This window comes from Sorghum bicolor, chromosome 5, assembly GCF_000003195.3.
Source record: "Sorghum bicolor cultivar BTx623 chromosome 5, Sorghum_bicolor_NCBIv3, whole genome shotgun sequence".
NCBI classification, from domain to species: Eukaryota; Viridiplantae; Streptophyta; class Magnoliopsida; order Poales; family Poaceae; genus Sorghum; species Sorghum bicolor.
In genome coordinates, this window is record NC_012874.2 from 20,293,144 (window position 1) to 20,313,876 (window position 20,733).

The window sequence follows — 20,733 nt, forward strand, 5'->3', positions numbered from 1 at the left end:
TATGGATGAGATATAACTGTGAGCATCTGGGATATATAATAAAAGCGAAGCTAGTTTCGGTCATTCCTTTTGTTTGCGTTCTTTTTGTAAAATGAAATGTCACTAGTGAGCGTGAGACAATGAAATCCAGTGAAACTTTTGTGTCAAACACTATGGTGAGGAAAGTTGTCTCGGTGGAAAAGAAGAGATAAGCTGGTGTTTCATTTTACGCGGATCCTAATTAACGTCTTTTAATGTTATGATATATTTTGTGATTTTCATAGAATATATATGTGATATTATGTGATGCATTTTATAATGTTTGCGTATATACACTAGATGAATTCACCATGGGAACCTTTAGGTACTAATATAACATTATAAAATCATCAGATGTGCATGAATCTGATCATAATGATTAGACTGTAGTGGAGGAGGATGGTGACGATGCCCTATTATTTACAACTGCAGAGAAAAAAAAATGGTAGAGTTGGAAAGAGCCAAGGTTGATTTAAAGCGGTTAGTTTCTCATGGATCTAGATAGCCACTCAAAATTTTCCTTCCTTGTCAGTTGCTCTATATCAAATCCCGTTATCGTATTAGCAACAAGCACATACATCGTACTCCCTCAGTACCAAAATAATCGCACATATACGATTCAAATTTTGTCACAGACTAAATGATCAAACGGCATATGGTTCCATGTTGTGGCAGAGAACAGTAGAGTAGTCATGCTCATATTTAGGCTCCCATTGACACACTTATTTGGATCCATAAGGACAATATCATTATTTTACCTTGTTTTCTTACCATATCTTGGGACATTTGGAGTAAAGATGACACTATTATTATTATTATTATTATTATTATTATTATTATTATTATTATTATTATTATTATTATTATTATTATTATTATTATTATTATTATTATTATTATTATTATTATTATTATTATTATTATTATTATTATTATTATTATTATTATTATTATTATTATTATTATTATTATTATTATTATTATTATTATTATTATTATTATTATTATTATTATTATTATTATTATTATTTCATAGACAAGGGTAAATTTGTATTTAATATAAATGGCCAGGTCACGGTTGAAAGCCCACTAAGACTATCTCCAACAATCATCACCCAAAATACAAGACCTATTTGTCCTTTGGGTAGCGCTATAGGTAAAAAGTTCCATATCTATTTTTACTCTTCTCCAACAACAAGACCTAAAAGACAACACTCTCTGTAAATAGGTCTCAAGGAAAGAGGATACCCAAATTTGGATTATGCCTCTTCTAATACCCAAAATGGGTCTTCTGTATGGGTACTCTGTTGGAGGCTATAGGTATTGTGTCGGAGACCTATTTTGTTCCCAAAAGGTCTCCTGTTGGAGACAGCCGACCGATGCGACTTCGCAACCGTGTGCGATCTGACACTCGTGACTCGTGACTCGTGAGTCATGACGAGACACTGCCACTGCAAGCTCGAAACAACAGCAACAGTGCAAATGCGTTTGTGCGTGGTGGTACTTGTGGCCGTAGATACCCTACTCCCTCCGTCTCAAAAAGAGTGTCGTTTTAGGTTTTCGTGACACAAGTTTGATTCGATTTGTAGAAAATACGTGCGATATTTGTGTCTCTAAATAAATTTCTTAAAAACTAGATTTAAAGACCTTTCTAATGATAGTAATTATGTACTATAAATATTAATATTTTTTACTATATATTTAGTTAAAGTTATTTCTTGAGAAGCGCAAACGACACTTATTTTAGGACAGAGGGAGTATATACCAGGCTACCACCCATCACAGCACCTTGCGCTGCTAGCTGATTCCAGATCCTGCATGCTGGTCTGCCACGAAGGTTCAGTCCACTATTGCGCGAGGATATGACAATTTTCAGAATTGTGTAGGCTGCAGTGTTCTTTACCAACCACTAAACCTAGAGGTTTATACTACATGCGGTTAGAAACCATTTGTAGAGATGACTATTTCCTCCGTCGATAAATATTTACATTTCTAGATCTAGACATGCAAACCAAGATAGATGGGAAAATGACCATTTTACTTTTACTATAAACTATGGACACCAAGATACATGGTTGTGTATACATGCTGGTGTATGTATGATGTGTTTAGTAAGTCAATCTTTCTTTTCGGCACATCTTTATCTTTTTCTACAATCAAATTTCTTGTTTCCCAGTTTATACTTTCGTTCGAAGTTTCCTAAGATAGAAATCCATGACTCTCTATCTGAAAGTGGTCTTGGCCGTAAGCCGATAGGCGTAGTTGTAGCGAAGCGGCCTATATCGTAGTTGTTCGCATAGCGAGCTACCTGACGTGATAAGGCTACTAGTGCCCTCCACTCATGCCTACTTTCACTAACCTATAGCTATTGCATGCAAGCTCTTCTGTCTCGCATTGCTACGCGCTCGAAACTGCCAATTCGCTAGTATAGCTAAAGCAACCTAAAGAGTTTGGGGAGTATTTTTCATGGCTTAAATAATAATTTTGGACTTTTCTAGAATTATTTTAACCACAAAATTAATTAATTCCAAAAAAATAAATATCTCTTTATTTCCCAACGTTCAAAGCCCATATGCAATAATCATAATAATTCCTAAAGGTTTGTCTCTTTATTTACTAATGGGCTTTAATAATTAGTTAGGCCTATAAGTAAAGGTGGAAGGTGTAACATCAATTAGTACCTGTTGGGTACCATAATAAGGGATACCCAAATCAGAGCCACAAAAAACGCAAAGAAACATACTAATCACAATCATCAGGGCCTCGGACGCAAGTTCCGACTCGCCCGACCCCTCAGGGCCTCGGACGCAAGTTCCGACTCGCCCGACCCCTCAGGGCCTCGGACGCAAGTTCCGACTCGCTCGACCCCGTCCAGGCTCGGGCGCCGGACCCCACTCCACCTCGGCAACAAGACTTCCCCCGACATGACGGATGCGACGGCCCCCATAACGCGGCAGGGCAAGGCGACAACTGTTTCAACCACCCCAGTCACTGCAGCCTTACCTCTGTCACTATACATCCTTACCCCTGTTCACTGTAGCACACCACCGCACAGTAGAGAGGGAATGGGTAACGTAAATCAGCACCACTGTTTGCGGTCATTTCCCACTGTTGACAGGATATGCAGCAGTACCGGCGATCCGACCCCCGCGACCCCTACAGGGTTCGGTAACCCTCTACTGGAACAGCCTTGCCGTCAACCATCCCACAAGGACGAGATGGACCAGCCTCAACAGGGTCGGGGCTGAGTTTTCACCCCTCAATAAAAGAAATCTACTCATGTAAATACCTGGCCTTCCCTTGGAACTATAAAAGGGGAGCCAGGGTTCACAACTGGGGGGGACACGGGTCCAGAACACGCACACAACACTCTTTTACCGAGCAGCAGCCCGCACTCTGTCCACACCAAGCCGAGACATGGGACTTAGCCCTCTCTCGCAACCAGCTTTTATCCCCTACTACAAGCACCTTTGGGTGCAAGGTTATACAGAATCCACCACTACACTGGACGTAGGGCATTCTTAGCCCGAACCAGTATAAACTCTCTGTGTCTCACTTGCATCACCATCCAAACTTGGTCAGTCACGCAGATTTATACTAGTTAGCGTCTAGACCGCGGGTCTAGACGCCGACAGTACCATATTGCTAGTTGATGTAGATGCGGAAAATTCTCCTACCTAAATATATATACCAACCTCTCAAAAATACCGTAAATGGAGCCCATAGTCTGAGAATTCCACTATAAAAAATCAGATTTTTCTCGTCGTCTCTTCACCGCTGCCATGAGGTTTGTCTTGCCGTTTTCTATACCATAGTATCTTTATCTGTAGTAATCATTCACTCTTTCCGGTTCGCTTCTTGTTTTCCAACGAGTTTTTCAGCGAAGTTCTCCATGAACGGCAGCTTGTTCGTCTCAGGCCATCCCATCCTTTCTGCTGCCCTAATAGCATGGTCGGGAGCAGCCCTTGCAGTAGCCTCCTTGGCCCCTGGTCGAGCGTACGCAAGCAACAACTCTCTGCTGGAGTTTGCGATGGCCTTATCCGTTTTCCCTTCCACGGCAGGAGCTCCAACCAGCCACATGGATGGGTGCGGAATGGAACGATCTGCTACAGATCAAGGCAGAAGAAGGTACCATTTACGGATTTGCCACTCGTTTGTATTTTTCACAGCTTAATCATTCTAACTCCAATTTAGTTTGTTCAAGTTGCATTAGATCCGTGTCATCGTGCTCTACGTAGTAGTATAATCGTTTATTATATAACTAAATTTTGAATTTATTTATTTAAATGCAATTTGTTTAGTGTTTTTCTGCGCTCTCGCAATCGTAGGAGCGGGGGCTCTCTTCACTAGTATAGACGCATACTATACAGGCGGCTGAAAACTCATTTCTATTGACGTTTTTCAGCCCCGCCTGCGCTGGAGGCCAGTAGAAATGGGACATTTCTAGAGGCGGTAACTAAGAACCGCCGCATTTCTAGAGGCATCGTCTGTGGAAATGCATTTCTATAGGCGGTTCAGTTATGCCAACCGCCTATTGAAATATTTTTCCAGAAAATAGGAAATTGGTTTTTTTAAAAAAAGATTTTAATACAAGGAAGGCCCATCGGTTCAGTCGGTGGGATTCGAACTTGAGACCTTGCCCTTGCGCGTAGCCTTCTCTACCACTCCACTTATCACTCACTTGTGTCTATATTAGAGTTTAGTTCCCCACATATTATCACAAACCGAGCATATATTGATTATTTGAGGCCCTAAACGGATTCCAATCGAAAAGTTGTCAACTACAAAGTTTCATAACTTTTTTAAGATCTACAACTTTTATATTGCAAGTTTTTCCATCCGAGGTCATTTACAAAATTTGAATTTCAAATTTAAGAAATTCAAACGTAGTTTTCGACGACAAGATGATGTCAAATGAAAAAATTATCAACTATAAAGTTTCATAACTTTTCGAGATCTACAAGTTTCATTTTGACAGTTTTTCCAAACAAGGTCATTTGAAAAACTCAAAAAATTAAATTTCAAATTATTTCTACAGGCGGCTTTTTTAACAAACCGCCTGTAGAAATATGATTTTTACAGGCGGTTTCTTAGGAGAACCGCCTGTAGAAATACATGATTTCTACAGGCGGTTTTGTTAGGAAAACCGCCTGTAGAAATATGATTTTTTAGTGGCGGTTCCTTAGGACAACCGCCTGTAGAAATGCATGTTTTCTATAGGCGGTTCAGTTAGAAAAACCGCCTGTGAAAATACATCTTCACAGACGGTTCGTAGTTCTGACACCGCCCTTTTTACACCACATGCGCGTGGTAACTACAACCGCCTGTAGTATAAAAAAGGGGCGTCGGCGTTGTACTCTTTTCTACTAGTGCTTTTAGTATGTTTCTTAATCTTGTGTGGTGTAATATTATTAGTTGTTTTTATTTGTTGCTTATATATTTGCCTACGCGTGGTGCTTGCTACGAGTAGAATGTAAGCGTTGTCGGAGCCCAAAAGCTGAGTGCCAGAAGCTGCATGACGGAACATGAAGTTTGAAGATTCTAAGTTGGTTTGGGTGTAAAGCAAGTTTAAGGCAACTATAATTTGGGACTATCCTTGTTACCTATACACTTTTAATATATATATTATATGCATGTGTCCACCTTGACAACCCTAGAGAAATCATAGATAATTGTTATCTTGAATTCCTTGATACCTATTTGGATATGCATTTGTGTAGTTCTTGCTAGTGCTTAATTTTAATCCATAATCTTGTAAGATGATTAATGACTATGTAGTGAACGTTAAAAGATGACTTATGACTATATGAGATCTTATCTGTACGTGATTTACCTGGAATTAATAATGTAACCATGAGGCCTATTATGGCTCTGGCTTTAGTTCAGTATGAAGACCTTTTCTATCTTGTTAGAGGTTACCCGTAAGGGCGCTAGAGGGCTTGCCGACACGGGTATAGTGTGGCCTTTATCTTTATGTGTATAGGTTGTGAGTCATTGTGCCATTTGGAAGGGGGCTCTACATCTGCTCATCAATTGAAAACTTTGCGGTCCTAACTTGTTAGACAAACTTTTGAAAGGCTTTATAGTTAACCCTGCCGACCTTCCTTGGTAGTGGATTACGAGGCTGATCATCTCGGGCAAAAGGGTAAATCATGACTCATAGATAAAGATATACAACCTCTGTAGAGTGTTTACACTAGTATACTAGCCATCCTCACATACACGAGCAACCTTGGGGACATCTACATTAAAGATGATGACGCTTTGAATTAATTATGCTTACATTGATCATGTGGTTACAGGATTAATTATGCTACCTTGATATTGTTATCATATAATGAATATGCTATATACATATAAAAGCTTACTGTAGTTAGACCAGTGTCAGCTATTTGAGCCGCATGAACCCTGCTTATACTTTTTTAGTATGATATGTGCTCACTCTTGCTATTTCATAACACCTCTAGGTTATTAGTAATAGTTGAATAGAAGAGTGACAGATTCACGAAGGACGTTCTCAGAAATCTATCAAAAGTGCTTAGCATACGCAGCCCCTAGTCAGTCATCCCTGTGAAGATTGAGCCTAAAGATTAATTACCGTTCCTCGATACTCTAATGTAAGTGTTAATTATAAGTATGTTTCTGCTATATAATATTGTTTCTGATACTGTTCCTTATATGTGTGGACTTTCTGGACATATAGCTAGCCTGGTTTTATTCTTTAAAATCTGGTGTGACAAAGGTTTATATAGCATTTTGTCTCCCATTGTCTTACATTTATGGGTTTAGTAATTGTAACACTGCCAGCGCGAATAGGTTAGTGGTTGTTGGATACATTTATAGATACAACTAAATATGTGTTATTTTTATGTTTATCAATGAAGTACTTCATATACATGCCACTATAGAAAGTTTAATTACTGCCAGGACTTTCACTACCAGTTATGAGATAACCGACGATGATACTTGTCACCACTGGCTCATAGCGTGAGGGTCCCTTCCGAGTGATCTACCAGCGGCGAGAAATGTTTCCACTGCCATCTTTAAACAAAATGCTAGTCTTTGCCACCGCATCGTACACTGAACCGGCTTTGGAACATTTTAGCACTGCCAGCTAATCATCTAATGCGCAACGCATAAAGAAAACAATGGAGATAAGAAGTTTAGCCATTGGTTTCAAAATGGAAGGACGCACCACCATATTAGAGCCAACAGGAAACAATATAGCATCGTCTTGGAAACACCGCATCATCAGTTGTGCTGACAATGATCAGAAGTTTCACCACCAGTTTTCATGGGGACACTATGAAAGCAACAACGATTATGTCCTTTTTGACATCATCATAGAGAAATGCACTCTCACAGTTTTTGACTCGCAAAGGCGACCACAAGAGCATATCCAATAATTGTCACGTGAAACATGTAAGACAAGGTAGCTATGCTACTAGAAATCTCCACTTCTATGACAAAAACATTAATGACGAATTCAAAACTATCATAGAAGATCACTTTTTATAATGAATATTTATGTTTTATCATAGATCAATGGTGATAATCTTGCAACCCTCTCTTTTTATGACAAAATCAGGCCATGTCAAAAAAAACATAATAGATCTCCATTAAAACTTTGATGAACAGGGCTTAGTTATTGAACTATTACACATCTGTGACAAACAATATTTGATCTGTAACAAACAGCTTCATCATAGATCTCCACATGGTACTTTCTGCATTCATGGGACCTGCATTTACTCATCCATGATGCTTGCATTTCATCATAAAAGTATTTGCTCGATCCTTTCTCCATGCGACGTGTACCTATATCACCCTTCTCCATCCAACATGTACCTCGGGGACCTATAGTTACTCATTTGTGACACTTGCAATTCATCATTAAAGTCTCTGCTTGGTCCTTTCTTAGTCCACATTTACCTACAGGACTCTTCAACATCCGACCTATGGGACACAATGGCTTACATGTCACGTGTACCTATGGGACCTGATGGCTTGCATGTCACATGTACTTATGGGACCATCCGACCTATGGGATCTGATGGCTTACATATCACGTGTAACTATGGGACCTTTCTCCATCTTCATCCGACCTATAGAACCCACTGGGATCTAATAATGAATAATAAATTCAAAAAATACCTCAATGCCTGGGAGTTGAACCCGGGACCCGAAGGAAGGAATGCACCGGCTTTACCATTGAACTAAAGTGGAAGACAAAAAAGACTGAAGGGGAGTTTGAGGAGTTCAAGATACAACAATAGGAGGAGTACAATAAGCGTGTGAGGATATCATTCACTTCTGTTCTTCTTCTGGTAACTCTCCATCGTCAACTTTACTTGCTTGATGTAGTGAAAAATCATTGTTTAATGTGTGTAATTGTGTGCTGGTTTGATGTGGTGAAACTGTCAGGGGGTTGTTAGCGATGTAGCAACTGTCAGCGAGTTACTGCTGATGTGTAAACAATAATTTGTTGTATTTGATTATCATACCGAATAATTATGTAGACATCATCAAATAATTATGTAGTCAATCTGTGCAATAGTAATGATCTTTGAATTATTTTTATGATGAATTGATTGTTGGGCATGTGGTAGAACCTAGGTAGGCCACGTGATCAAATAAAAAGGAAACATGTAAACGAATCAGTGCATGACACGTGAAATAGCCATGGCAATGACACGTGGCCTAATAAAAATCTAACACATGCAAGGAAATCATCAAGCCATGTGACCAAATGAACAAAAAACATGACATACATCACTGTGACACATGGTTCAATAAGAAACGGCCACATGAACAAATAAAAATACAACATATGGTCCAATTAAGAAATGACACTTGACCCAACAACAACACAATGCATGTGCCAGTAGAAAACTAACATATGGAACAATAGAGTCTCAACATATGGTCCATTAAAAACCTAAAATGTGCAAGAACCAGAGAGATGACCGTGTTGTCCAGTAAAAAAGTGACACGTATCTAAACCATCCCCAATGCAACCGGCTATAGCAGGTACTTGTGGAAAGCATATCTAACAGAAGCCAACGCCAACATAGTAGTGCCCCCGCCACGCATGCCAAAATAGTTCTATGATATTCTATTTTCATCACAGATCGAGCCACTTCTATGACAATTTGGTGAAATCGTCATAAAATTGCAAGAATGACACAACTTTTATGATGAATCATTTTCCATCATAAATTATTTATGAAAATGAAAGTATGATTAATTTGGCTCCTTCCGTGATGAAAGCTATTCATCATAAAAGTGGAAATTTCTGCTAGTGCAAGCTACTACTCCCACATTGAGCCAAATAATAGTTTATTGTAAGCTTTGATCATTATATGTCACTCTCATGATGAAGAGGTCCTTAGAGGAGTACAATAAAAAGAGTAAGAAATATTAATAGCTTTGGAATTTTATGTTCATGGTACATGAACATGAGGCCAATTTGATCGCAACATAACCCTTATGCTGGATTAATGTGGTATATCATCATGCATTACATGAGCATCCTCATCAAAGATATGGTTACTCCGATCTAGCTCATAGCTTGTCCCCCTTAGTCAATTGATGATCTAGCTAGCGATTTAGTTTTGAGTGTATAGCAAATGCATGTCTTAACTGTGTTTCTTGTGTTGCAAAAACTATATGGTCAAATACAATGATGTTGAATGATTTATACTTGGGTTGCAAGAACCCACCATGAGAGTATCATTATGGACGTAGTCATGAATCTCAATGGAGACCATTGCCATACATAATGAAGGTGCTAGCATTATTCATCTTGAAATACCAATTTCTTTCTATCTGTGTTATGGAATGATGTGCCATTATTATGGATGGATTTGTTTTATGGAACCGTATCTTAATAGTGATGTATATGTTCATACATTGTGTATATGTATACGACCCAGGTCTGGTGTGATCAAAATAATATTTGTTTTTTATTACAATTGTATTATGAAAATGCAATATTACTATGGGCTTGTCCAAATCGTTGGTGATATGGAATCAACCGACAATGGTGATAGTGACAACACCACTAAAAAACAAAGCAACAACGGCGATGGACAATACAAGACCGCCGGGTCAAACACAACTACGATGGTGAAGGATAGGACTTCACCGCTACATAGTACGCTAGACTAACATTGATACCACCATTGATCAACACCACTGGATCAAACGGCAACCGGCTGTGCTGGTACCTACAGCAAAACCAGATTATAACCCGAACCGACATTGATGTCTCGTTCATCGCTGCAGGATGGTTTGTCCAACCGACATTGTTGTCTCCATCATCACCACCAGATAGTTCGCAACACCGATGGTGGTACATGACCAGTTGTTGTCGGATCAAGCTCTGACACGGCAGTGAAGGTAACTGACAACACCGCCGTATTGTCTGCTAATCCGGTGGTGATGAACAATATCACCACCGACTTCGGAACTGGCGGTGATCATCGGGCTATCACCAACGACGGCCAAAACTATCAGTCAAGGAGGGTTTGGAACCGGTGGTCATAAACTTTCTATAGTAGTGATTGACTAGTTTCTTGCTGGGTGCAATGATCAATTCGGCTAGATACCCCATAAGTTTGCAGAAAAACTTCCTCCCATAGTCGAGCGAGCCACCTCTAGCCACCTCTAGCACCGAGCAAACCCAAGATCTAGTCTACCTCAATTGCCCTCAATGCTCGTGGAGGGCAATGGGTTGGAGGGATGACTGCCCTCAAAACGATACCCCGAGCAGATGCCCCACTAGAAGATGGAAACCTGACCTCCCAAACTTAAATGGGTAGTAGCAGGGAGACCTCTTTGGGAGTTTTGGCTAAAAGCCGTAAGAACACGATAGTACGAGATGGGGGACACAACAACGAGCAAATATCACTGGGTTGCCAAGCTGGCGTTGGTGTGGGCCAGGGATGATGGAACAGGATGGATAACTTGGCATCGGTGAGACGTAGCTTGGACAGGTGCTCTTAAATACTCCCTCCGTTCCAAATTATAAGTCATTTCAAGAATCTTGGAGATTCAAAGTTTTTCAAGTTCGACCAAATTTATATAGCAAAATAATAAGATTTTTGGTACCAACCAAGTATCATTAGATTCTTTGTTAGTTATATTTTTATAGTGTACCTATTTTATAACATAAATCTTTATATTTCTCTTTATATTTTTGGTCAAACTTGAAAATGATTTGACTCTCCAAGATTCTTAGAATGACTTATAAATTGGAACGGGGGAGTAAGAGATAATCTCAAGAGGAGGGTATATATATTGGGTTGAACAATTACTGTTGGAGATAAATGCAATTATAATTATGCCCTTAACAAAATAACTTTTATTTCAACGATTGCCTTTTAAAATCAACACCAGCTATTTACATACAAAAATACCTAGAGAAATACCGGCTTCCCAGCACCAACCACTGTAATAAAGCTCATAATTCAAAGGTTGGGACCCGAGGTAATGACATTTGCATATACTTTTTTCCCTAATCCATGGCTGAGTCTACAAAAGAGAATTTCAGGATCCCAGTCAACAAATGTGTTGTAATCCACAGTTTTATAGGATGGAGACGTATGAGTATTCTTCAACAAGCACAGATTAAATATTATTCATCAAGACACGATCTTTGTCTTTGTTGGTGTCGTTTCACTGTCCATGTAGTGTTGGACATCATTCGCCAGGATGGTTTCTTCCTCGCTGGACAGTGGACACTGGCTTCCTTTTGTTAAGGCTCCTTTCAGACCTGTTTCCTTCATCGATCTGCCGAGAGATCCGCCGCTCCGCTACACATAGCACGAGGCTTGAGCCAACAAAAAAGCTTAGATTGCAGAGCTAATCTGTAAAATTTGAAAAAACACACACAGCACGCACGCACGCAGAGAGAGAGAGAGAGAGAGAGAGAGAGAGAGAGATGGGCGGTTCATCAGGCCTTGTGGACTGGAGAGGACGGCCGGTGAACCCCAAGAAGCACGGAGGAGTGAGAGCTTCAATCTTCATTCATGGTAGGCCAGTAGTACTAGCATAGCCTCCATAGTCCACACTTCTGTTTCTTTTGAGCGCTCTCAGACCCTTGCTCATAATGTGTTGAGTCCATTGATTGTCGATGACAGAAAGTTCCCTTTTCAGAGTGTTCCAGAATCTGCTTTCTAATAATCTAAAAGTATGGACACACGACACCACACATCTGGTTTTGATAGCTTATTGTAATGTCTTCTTTAGCTAGGTTGCTCATCTTACCTACTTCTGTTTTTCCCCCCCTGTTTTCTCCAATAATTCAGACAGACGTGACCTATTTTGTTTCACTGGACTGACATCCCCATATATACTTGATCTTAGCAATCGGTTTCTCTATCAAACGTTCCGTTCCTCATGCATGCTCACAGTTTTTACTTGTTCGTCTTCCCCTGCAGCGCTGGTGCTGCTCAGCAACGCAGCCAACATTGCCAACATACTGAATCTTGTAAGCTACCTGCGGGAGGAGATGCACATGGATGTGGCGAAGGCCTCAACGATAGCGAGCAACTTCTTTGCCGCGCTGCAGATGTTCTCCATCCCAGCAGCCTTCCTTGCTGACTCCTACGTCAAGCGCTTCTACACTGTCCTCATCTTTGGCCCAATCGAAATACTGGTATGGTCTAAGCTGTTACTCCATGTTTTTTTCTTTTTCCGAGAAGATGCCTCTATTTTTAATTGATCCTTCTAAGGTATTACTTGTTCAGGAAAAAAATAATACTCTTGTACAAAGTCTTGTTCTATATATGCTCAAAAGTTTGTTTGTCATGTGATCATGTCAACTAGTTGTGTTATTGTGTAGTGGAGACATAGTCTTGTCATTTTCATCTTTGTTTGATCGTCACTAGCTCTTGTAATAATTGTCAGATTGAACGAAAAACAAGAAGAGTGGTACAAAACGTGCTCATGCACTCAGATCCGATCCAGTCTACAAACATGCTCTTGCACATGTCATGTCACAGGCTTGCATTTCAGTGAAGTGGTACAAGACCCCAACTATATGTTGGGATAAGATGTTTTATTTTCTGTATGAATTCTAATGTCAGTCTCACAATATGTAGATGTAATACCTCTCTGTTTCAAAATAGTACGTACCTACAAAAACTAGATTGTAATTTTAAAATGCAGGGAATAGTAATGAAGTTGACGCTGAAGCTAAATTATTTTCTGAAACGCACGAACAAAAAATCTGTATATATGCACATACCTTTGTTGAAAGCATAACAGAGGATTATTAATTTTTTTTGTGTTGCATTGGCGAGGATGCAAAATTTAATGTATGTGGTTTCAAAACTTGTCTCAACGCTTAGTGTATCTACTGCCTTCTGGTTTGAAACTAGTACAAAGTTTCAACAGCAGATCATTTGAGTACAATGATAGACTAGAATTAGTGTTATCTGTCTTTTGGGTTAGAGCTTTGGAATTCCTCTGCGTGACAAAAAAAAGTCAGTAAGCACTAGAGGTTGATGCAGTTGGTGTTCTACAGTACTATATTATTCTCCGGTGGTGGTCTGTGACTCTGTTGACTTTATTTAGGTGTCACGTATGAGTAGTTGGTGATCTGTCACTCTGGTGACTTTATTTGGTTGGCTTTGGGTAACCAATAATGATCAGTACTCCATTTGTGGAGACTTGACAAACCAGTCACTGAAATGTGGGTGAGTCCTAGACAGGGTTACCATTTTGCGTCCTACTTTTTATTTTTTTTATTAAGATAATTGATTAAAATTTGTTTAGATTTTCAATTTTTAGTTAAAATTTTACAATGTTCCAAAAAACTTTTGCAGCATTTTCAGCAATTTTTGTTTCTACTCTAGTATTTGTTTCATACTTACTCCCTCTGTCCCAAAAGAATGTAACTATGGGCTTCATGCCAGTTAAAATGTTCACGTTTGATCAAGTTCCTACTTAATAGTACACATTTATGGCTCCAAATCAAGTTATTATAAGCATAATTATTTTAATTAATCTAATAATATTTATTTGAAATTGTAAATATTTATATTTTTTATCCTAGTTGATCAAAGTTAAGATATACTAAAACATCATTCTATAACTAAGGGAGTACATTATAACACCACCGGTAGAATTCCTAGGGCACAACTGACAATAAATCATGTGTACAATCATAAATTTCCCATGTTTTCTCATTGCTTCTGTTGCGTCCCCCCCCCCCCTCCCTCACTTATGGGCTCATTTTAAATTATTGTTTTCTAGGCATTTAACTTCTCCGTTCTTTTGGAACTATATTGTTTAATTGCACAGACTCTCCATTATGTCTAGTTTCATACCCTTAAAATTTCTTGAATTTTATCATTAGTAGTGTACACTGTTTAATGCATACTTCAATTAGATGAGCAAATTTCACTCATTAATCTCCAAAATAACGGCAACGTATCATATGCAACCCAGCTTCTTGTGCAGCATATGCAACCACCAATTAAGGCCATAGGATCTAGATCTAACGTCTGAGGTTTTTTTCACTTAAACCCTCCACCGGTGGGTTTAAATCTAACCCGTGTGTATCTAGATGGGAGGGTTTAAGTGAAAAAAATTTCGGACATTAGATCTAGATCCTGTGGCGTTAATTGGTATTGCATAAGTTGCACACGAAGATGAGTTGCACAGGATACGTACCAGAATAACATATACAAAACATCAAATCATGAAAGTAAGACAACAAACATTACTACTGATCAAAGAACGACCAATTTAACCAAAAATGTTTTTAACCATCTAATTATTCAAAACAAAAAAGAGATGACCTTTTTTTTTGAAACTTGATGTAGGACTAACTAATAAGCATGGCGATGTGCAGGGCTACATCCTTCTTGCGGTCCAAGCGCATGTCCCATCCCTTCACCCGCCACGGTGCGTCTCCGGACAGCAGACAACCACCACCTGCGATTCCGTGCACGGCTCAAACCTGAGCCTGCTCCTGCTGGGCCTCTACCTGATCCCCATCGGCGATGGGGCGGCTCGGGCGTGCCTCCCGGCTCTCGGCGGGGAGCAGTTCGACACGTCCGATCCCGTCGAGCAGAGACAGGAATCCAGCTTCTTCAACTGGTACACCTTCTCCATCTCGACGGGTGGCTTCGTGGGGCTCGTCTTCATCGTGTGGGTGGAGAACAGTAAAGGCTGGGACCTTGGCTTCGTCGTCTGTGCCTTGTTCGTGATCCTGGGGATGCTGATATGGATTGCCGGCCTCCCGTTCTACAGGAACCAGCTGCCAACTGGTAGCCCCATCACCAGAATATTGCAAGTATGTGTATTGATCAAACAATATGTTAACTTCATGGATAATTTTAATTTGTTTATGTTGCTAATATAATCTTTTCACACCCTCGTTAGGTTCTTGTAGCAGCATTCAAGAAAAGAAAAGTTGCATTACCAGCCAACCCCAGTGAGCTAAAACGGCAAGACGACGCGAGTGCCCTCGAAATGCTGCACAGAACTGACGGATTTCAGTAAGTAGCTAGCTAGAGAACGCTCCAATTATTCCTCCAAACATTAGACAAATGCAATAAAAAAACTAGGATGAATTTTGTCCGATCATTTATGTTTCTTTTTTGGCAGCTGCCTTGACAAAGCAGCAGTAGACACCGGAAAGGCTGGTGCCTGGACTCTCTGCAGCGTAACCCAGGTGGAGGAGACCAAGATCATCCTCCGGATGGTGCCCATCTTCCTCAGTGCTGTGCTCGGGTACATTCCGGTGCCGCTGATCCTCAATTTCACCGTGCAGCAGGGCAACACAATGGACACCAGGCTCGGCGCAGTTCACATCTCACCCGCAACGCTATTCGTCATCCCTACGGTTTTCCAGATGGTTATCCTCGTCGTTTACGACCGGTTCATTGTCCCGTTCCTAAGACGAATAACCGGCTATGTGGGCGGTGTCACGCACCTCCAGCGCATCGGCATCGGGTTTCTTTCGACCATAGTGGCCACTGGCATTGCAGCCCTAGTGGAGGCCAAGAGGAAGAAGGTGGCAGAAGACAGTGGCCTTGTGGATGCTACAACTGGAATTCCAATGTCTGTTTTCTGGCTGACCATACAATACTTCCTTCTAGGTGTTGTGGATGTCACCTCCTTTGTAGGGCTTCTTGAGTTCTTCTACAGTGAGGCGTCCATGGGGATGAAGTCCATTGGGAGCTCCATCTTCTACTGCATCCTTGGGGTGTCTGCTTGGCTGGGGAGCCTGTTGATCCAATTGGCAAACCGCTTTTCAAGACATAGTGATGGAACAGGAGGCTGGCTTGATGGCACAAACTTGAACAAGGGCAAACTTGATCGATTCTATTGGTTGCTAGCTGTTCTTGAGGTGGTATCACTATTATTGTACGGCTTTTTTGCTTGGAGGTATGTTTACAGGAATGACCAAAGGGTTGTGGTTGATGGAGATAATAACGCTTCATCAGACGGTGCCATAAATGTGATCTGATCACCTGCAAGTGTTTCAAGGAGGTATTGTGAATGGTGACGTGAACAATTCATGGATAGCATGCACTCAAGCAAATCAGCTGAGAAATATAATTCTGGTTACATTGGTTTCATACTCCCTTTGTTGGTCACAAATAACTGATGGTATATTAACACATTATTGAAAAAATATGACTTTCACCAGTAGGTTTTGTTGTAATATATATTTGTACTGTTGAGCACTCTTGTTGGCAATTTGAGTTGGAAAACACATGCATGTAATGTTGAGAAAACCATATTTAACTGTTTACCCTATTAAGTTTAGTTCTTTTCTCTGGTTTTCTTAATTTCATGCCATACCAACGAGTGGCAGATCCAAATAAAATATTTAGGGGGTGGGGGGGGGAGGGGAACTGGGCCAAAGGGAAGTAGACCAACTTAACTGACTAGTATATTGCCTGCAGCGACACCACACACTAATGGAAACGCGCGCTTTGCCTAGTGTCTAAGACAGGGCAAACAACAAAAAACACTCGGCAAACCATTTGCCAAGTGCCACACTCGGCAAAGCCGAGATGGCAAAAAAAATGATAGCAAAGCAAGCTTTGCCGAGTGTCTTTTTTCGGGCACTTGGCAACGCCTTTGCCAAGTGCCCATTTGACACTCGGCAAACAAAAGTAGCCCAGACGGCGTCAAGTGGTTTACCGAGTGTCCGATTTCCAACACTCGGCAAAGACATTTTTTAAAAAAAATAAAATTATAGTAATTCAAGCTCTTCCTCAAGCTGCCTCAAAAAATTCTTCAAGCTGCCTCAAAAAATTCTTGAACTGTCCAATTTTCACATGGTTAGTAATTCACATCAGGTGACACCATTATAGTATAGTGAAATGTAAATTCAGGGCTCAAGATATCACCAACTTCCTGTTCAAGCTGCATCCTGTTGATATCTTCGCTCTTCCTGCCACCATTGCTCTTCCCTATTCCATCCATCCTATATAAAATAAGGGCACTCACAATGCAAGACTCTATCACAGAATCCAAGACAATTAATTATATATTATTTATGGTATTTTGCTGATGTGGCAGCATATTTATTGAAGAAAGAGGTAGAAAAAATAAGACTCCAAGTCTTATTTAGACTCTAAGTCCACATTGTTCGAGGTAATAAATAACTTTAGACTCTACGATAGAGTATGCATTGTGAGTGCCCTAAGTAACCAAAAAACAATCACTGCATCATTAATTTACTGGGAAGAAACCAATCGACCTATCCTCCACCATGCTAACAGACGACATAAATGGAAACAATGCAAGCCTGTGGAGGCTACGGCAGTATTTTCACAACGTCTAATGTAATAGATCTCTGAAATGTTAATGATCCCAAAGATGTATTTTGAATTCTGTAAACAATTACTGCCCAAGGGCAGCATATGAGCAATAGAATTCAGGTGTTATCCTCTCCTCCCTGGTGACTTCACGGAAAAATGCAAGCCTTCTGGTCAACAGCAGAATTTGTAATAACCAAATAAAAAATCCCACAGCCAACGATAATACATTTCTGGTTCATCACACTATGTCCGTATCTAACACCAAATCCAAACAACAAATAGCTCTGGAGCACTGTTGGCAAAACAAAGAGGGATAGGGTGACCGTACCTGATCGAGCGGTGAGGTGGCGAGGCATCTAAGTAGCCATGTAGGCCTTCCGCTCCTCCCACGGCGTGGGCAGGAGCTGGGGCACGCTGAGCATGGCGTCGATGCAGAGGTTCTCAAGGCAGCGGCAATGATGGTGCACCATCTCCATACGACGTCGCCGCTTCCCAGCCCGGGCATAATTGTGCCTCCGCCGTGGCCTATGAGCCAGGCCAAGGCTCCCTCCCTCTCTCTCCTGGCGCCCGCGCCCACACTCTCCTGCGTGGCATCCTGCGCGGCGCGTGGCGGAGGGGATATGGTGGCTGCTAGGGTTGGGGTAACACCCAAACTGGCCATGCGGGAGCAATGAAGGTGGACACTTGGGCCGACTCTTGACTGCGGCGGCCGGGCATGGAGGAGGGGAAGAAGTGCTGTCGGCCATGGAGCAGCTTGGTCACACTCACGGCGACTCTGTTTCTCGTTGTGCGGATGGAGGGAGAGGATCACGTGTGGTGAGAGAAGGGGGAGAGGAGTCAGTTCCATCTTACATTGTCGATTATAGCGAAAAAGACAGAAAAAAGAAAGACACCATGAGGGATCGAACACTGGTTGCTTGTCGAGGGTGCAGGGGCAGGCTAGAGTGCTGGACACGGGCGTGAGAGATTAGAGAGACGAGGAGGAACATACACGCAATCTTATCTGTCAGATTCGAGTGAGCAAGGAGTTGGATGGTTGATTTTATGGAGTTGTTTTTCTAGGTACGTTTTATGGAGTGTGCGGAGGGAGGCTATCTCAACCGGTGAGGTTTTTTTGGGTAGATTTAGTAAATAAAAATATGGTGAATTAATATGGTAGATTAAATCCCATACAAAGCTAACATATAGCAGTTTTAAACCTTCTACATGGCAACTTAGATAATTGATTGAAAGTGCATCATAAAACGCATAAGAAGAAGCAAAAAATTTTTTTGTAACTATCCAATAAAAGATCAATTGATGACGACGCATTCATGCTGCCATATTCTTCATAAATCATTGGAAGCAATCTATATACAAGGAAAATTAAATTACTGGCACAAATTTCAAGTATTTATCTTTGGAGTTTTGAAGGTAGAAGAGAACATATACCACTACGGCAGGTTTTCTTGTCTTCAAATTGTTTTATGATTTTGTCATTGTTGATGCTTCTAAACATCTCATTCTTAGGTGTAGCATATCATTATTAAGTGATTGAGCCATTCACCGCCCATTTTGTTACGTAAATCTATCTTTATAATAGACATAAAAGAAAATATTCTCTCAAGTAAAGCTCTTGCCACTAGAGAATTGTTAATTCAATGAGCCGATACACCAATCGATAAGATATGTTCATTTGAGTCTTGTCCATCATTTTAGCCACTTTTCCAATCTCCATAGATCCAAGAAAATCTTTAGTTTTTCTAGCACGACTGACGAAGGCTCTCAGTTGATTTGGCAAAAGGAGGTTGCCAACACCAAAATCCACAACATAAATTTAAGCAAGTCTCACAAGCTTATCCAAATCAAAATTAGAGAAGGAGTTCATTAGGCTAAGACAAGCCATGCATACTAATAATTCTGAACTAAATTCATTAAATCGATGATTCATCTCAGACAAAATGGCATCTATGGCAGCAAGGAAAACCTCATCATATATGGTAGAAAAATACATGTTTATTCTTTGATTCATAAAGTCAACACACAATAACCTTTCATGGCAAAGATAGAACTACCAAAATTTTCAGGTTTTCCCAAGTCAAAGAAAAGATAATAATATGGGAAAAAAGCTTCATCGTTTAAACTATTATACTCAAGCCAATCAAACTCATCAAACCAAGTTTGTTGAAATGATCACCATTGATCACTTTTCCATTTACAAGCAAAGGAAAGATTACGAGGTTGGGTTGGACCTCTCAAAGCATATTCTCTTCTTACTTGACCTCTAATTTCATATGCATATTTTTCAATTGGTTTGTGATTTCCAGGATCACCAACTACCATTGGATTGACTAAACTCCACTCTATGTATCTTTGGTTGATTTGTACTGTCATTAGTGCTTGGAGTTGTTGATGTAACAATACAACTTGAACTACAAAAATATTTGTGCAAAGAAAATTTGAACAATCTGCAATTTATTAAATTTTAATCAAATTTTGAACAATTATACAAAGTTCAAAAGGCAAATCTAAAGAAAAATAATAGGTATACGGTATACCTATCTATGAGAATAATATACATATACATACAAGAATAAATAGCTATAGCTATTGTAAATAGCTAATTTTATTTTCTCTCCCAACCATGCCATGGATTGGAGTCGGACGATCAAAATGAAGCACTATTGTGTGCAGTGTGCTGCTGCCGCCTCTATCCATCTTCACCAAAGGCTGTTGGCTTAACTAGGCCACAACTGTATCAACACCCATGCAGTACCAACATGCTAGTGGTTAGGCATATATCAGCTATCCTTTTCTTAGTTTTGTTTTCTTAATTAATCTTTCATAAAATGTTTATGATTATCTAAATACAAGATTATGGGTTTGAAAAACTCATGGGTTCATGGGTGAAAGAACATCTAGGCCCCTAATGATTTCGGCGATT

At 40.2% G+C, this 20,733-nt stretch overlaps 2 protein-coding genes and 1 long non-coding RNA gene across 3 annotated transcripts; 2 read left to right on the plus strand and 1 right to left on the minus strand.

The window, feature by feature from the left end:
• Positions 3,739 to 5,945, plus strand: LOC110436037. The gene is made up of 3 exons (XR_002453742.1): positions 3,739 to 3,805; positions 3,900 to 4,146; positions 5,489 to 5,945. It is a non-coding gene; the product is annotated as an uncharacterized LOC110436037 (long non-coding RNA).
• Positions 11,525 to 16,806, plus strand: LOC110435376 (protein NRT1/ PTR FAMILY 4.5-like). The gene is made up of 5 exons (XM_021460872.1): positions 11,525 to 12,053; positions 12,462 to 12,679; positions 14,882 to 15,325; positions 15,415 to 15,530; positions 15,640 to 16,806. Exons 1-5 carry the CDS (start codon positions 11,963 to 11,965, stop codon positions 16,502 to 16,504), a joined length of 1,734 nt encoding a protein of 577 aa, XP_021316547.1. The 5' UTR covers positions 11,525 to 11,962; the 3' UTR covers positions 16,505 to 16,806.
• LOC110435824 lies at positions 17,262 to 18,803 on the minus strand. The gene is made up of 2 exons (XM_021461884.1): positions 18,139 to 18,803; positions 17,262 to 17,473 (listed from the first exon to the last, which is right to left on the minus strand). Exons 1-2 carry the CDS (start codon positions 18,655 to 18,657, stop codon positions 17,408 to 17,410), a joined length of 585 nt encoding a protein of 194 aa, XP_021317559.1. The 5' UTR covers positions 18,658 to 18,803; the 3' UTR covers positions 17,262 to 17,407.

Excerpts from the sequence above, each read along its gene's own strand:
- LOC110435376 (XM_021460872.1), top strand. The coding sequence starts at position 11,963 with ATGGGCGGTTCATCAGGCCTTGTGGACTGGAGAGGACGGCCGGTGAAC. Across the intron at positions 12,054-12,461 it reads AGCTTCAATCTTCATTCATG|CGCTGGTGCTGCTCAGCAAC; the intron begins GTAGGCCAGTAG and ends CTTCCCCTGCAG. Across the intron at positions 12,680-14,881 it reads TTGGCCCAATCGAAATACTG|GGCTACATCCTTCTTGCGGT; the intron begins GTATGGTCTAAG and ends GGCGATGTGCAG.
- LOC110435824 (XM_021461884.1), bottom strand. The coding sequence starts at position 18,657 with ATGGAACTGACTCCTCTCCCCCTTCTCTCACCACACGTGATCCTCTCC. Across the intron at positions 17,474-18,138 it reads CCACCTCACCGCTCGATCAG|GATGGATGGAATAGGGAAGA; the intron begins GTACGGTCACCC and ends TATTTTATATAG.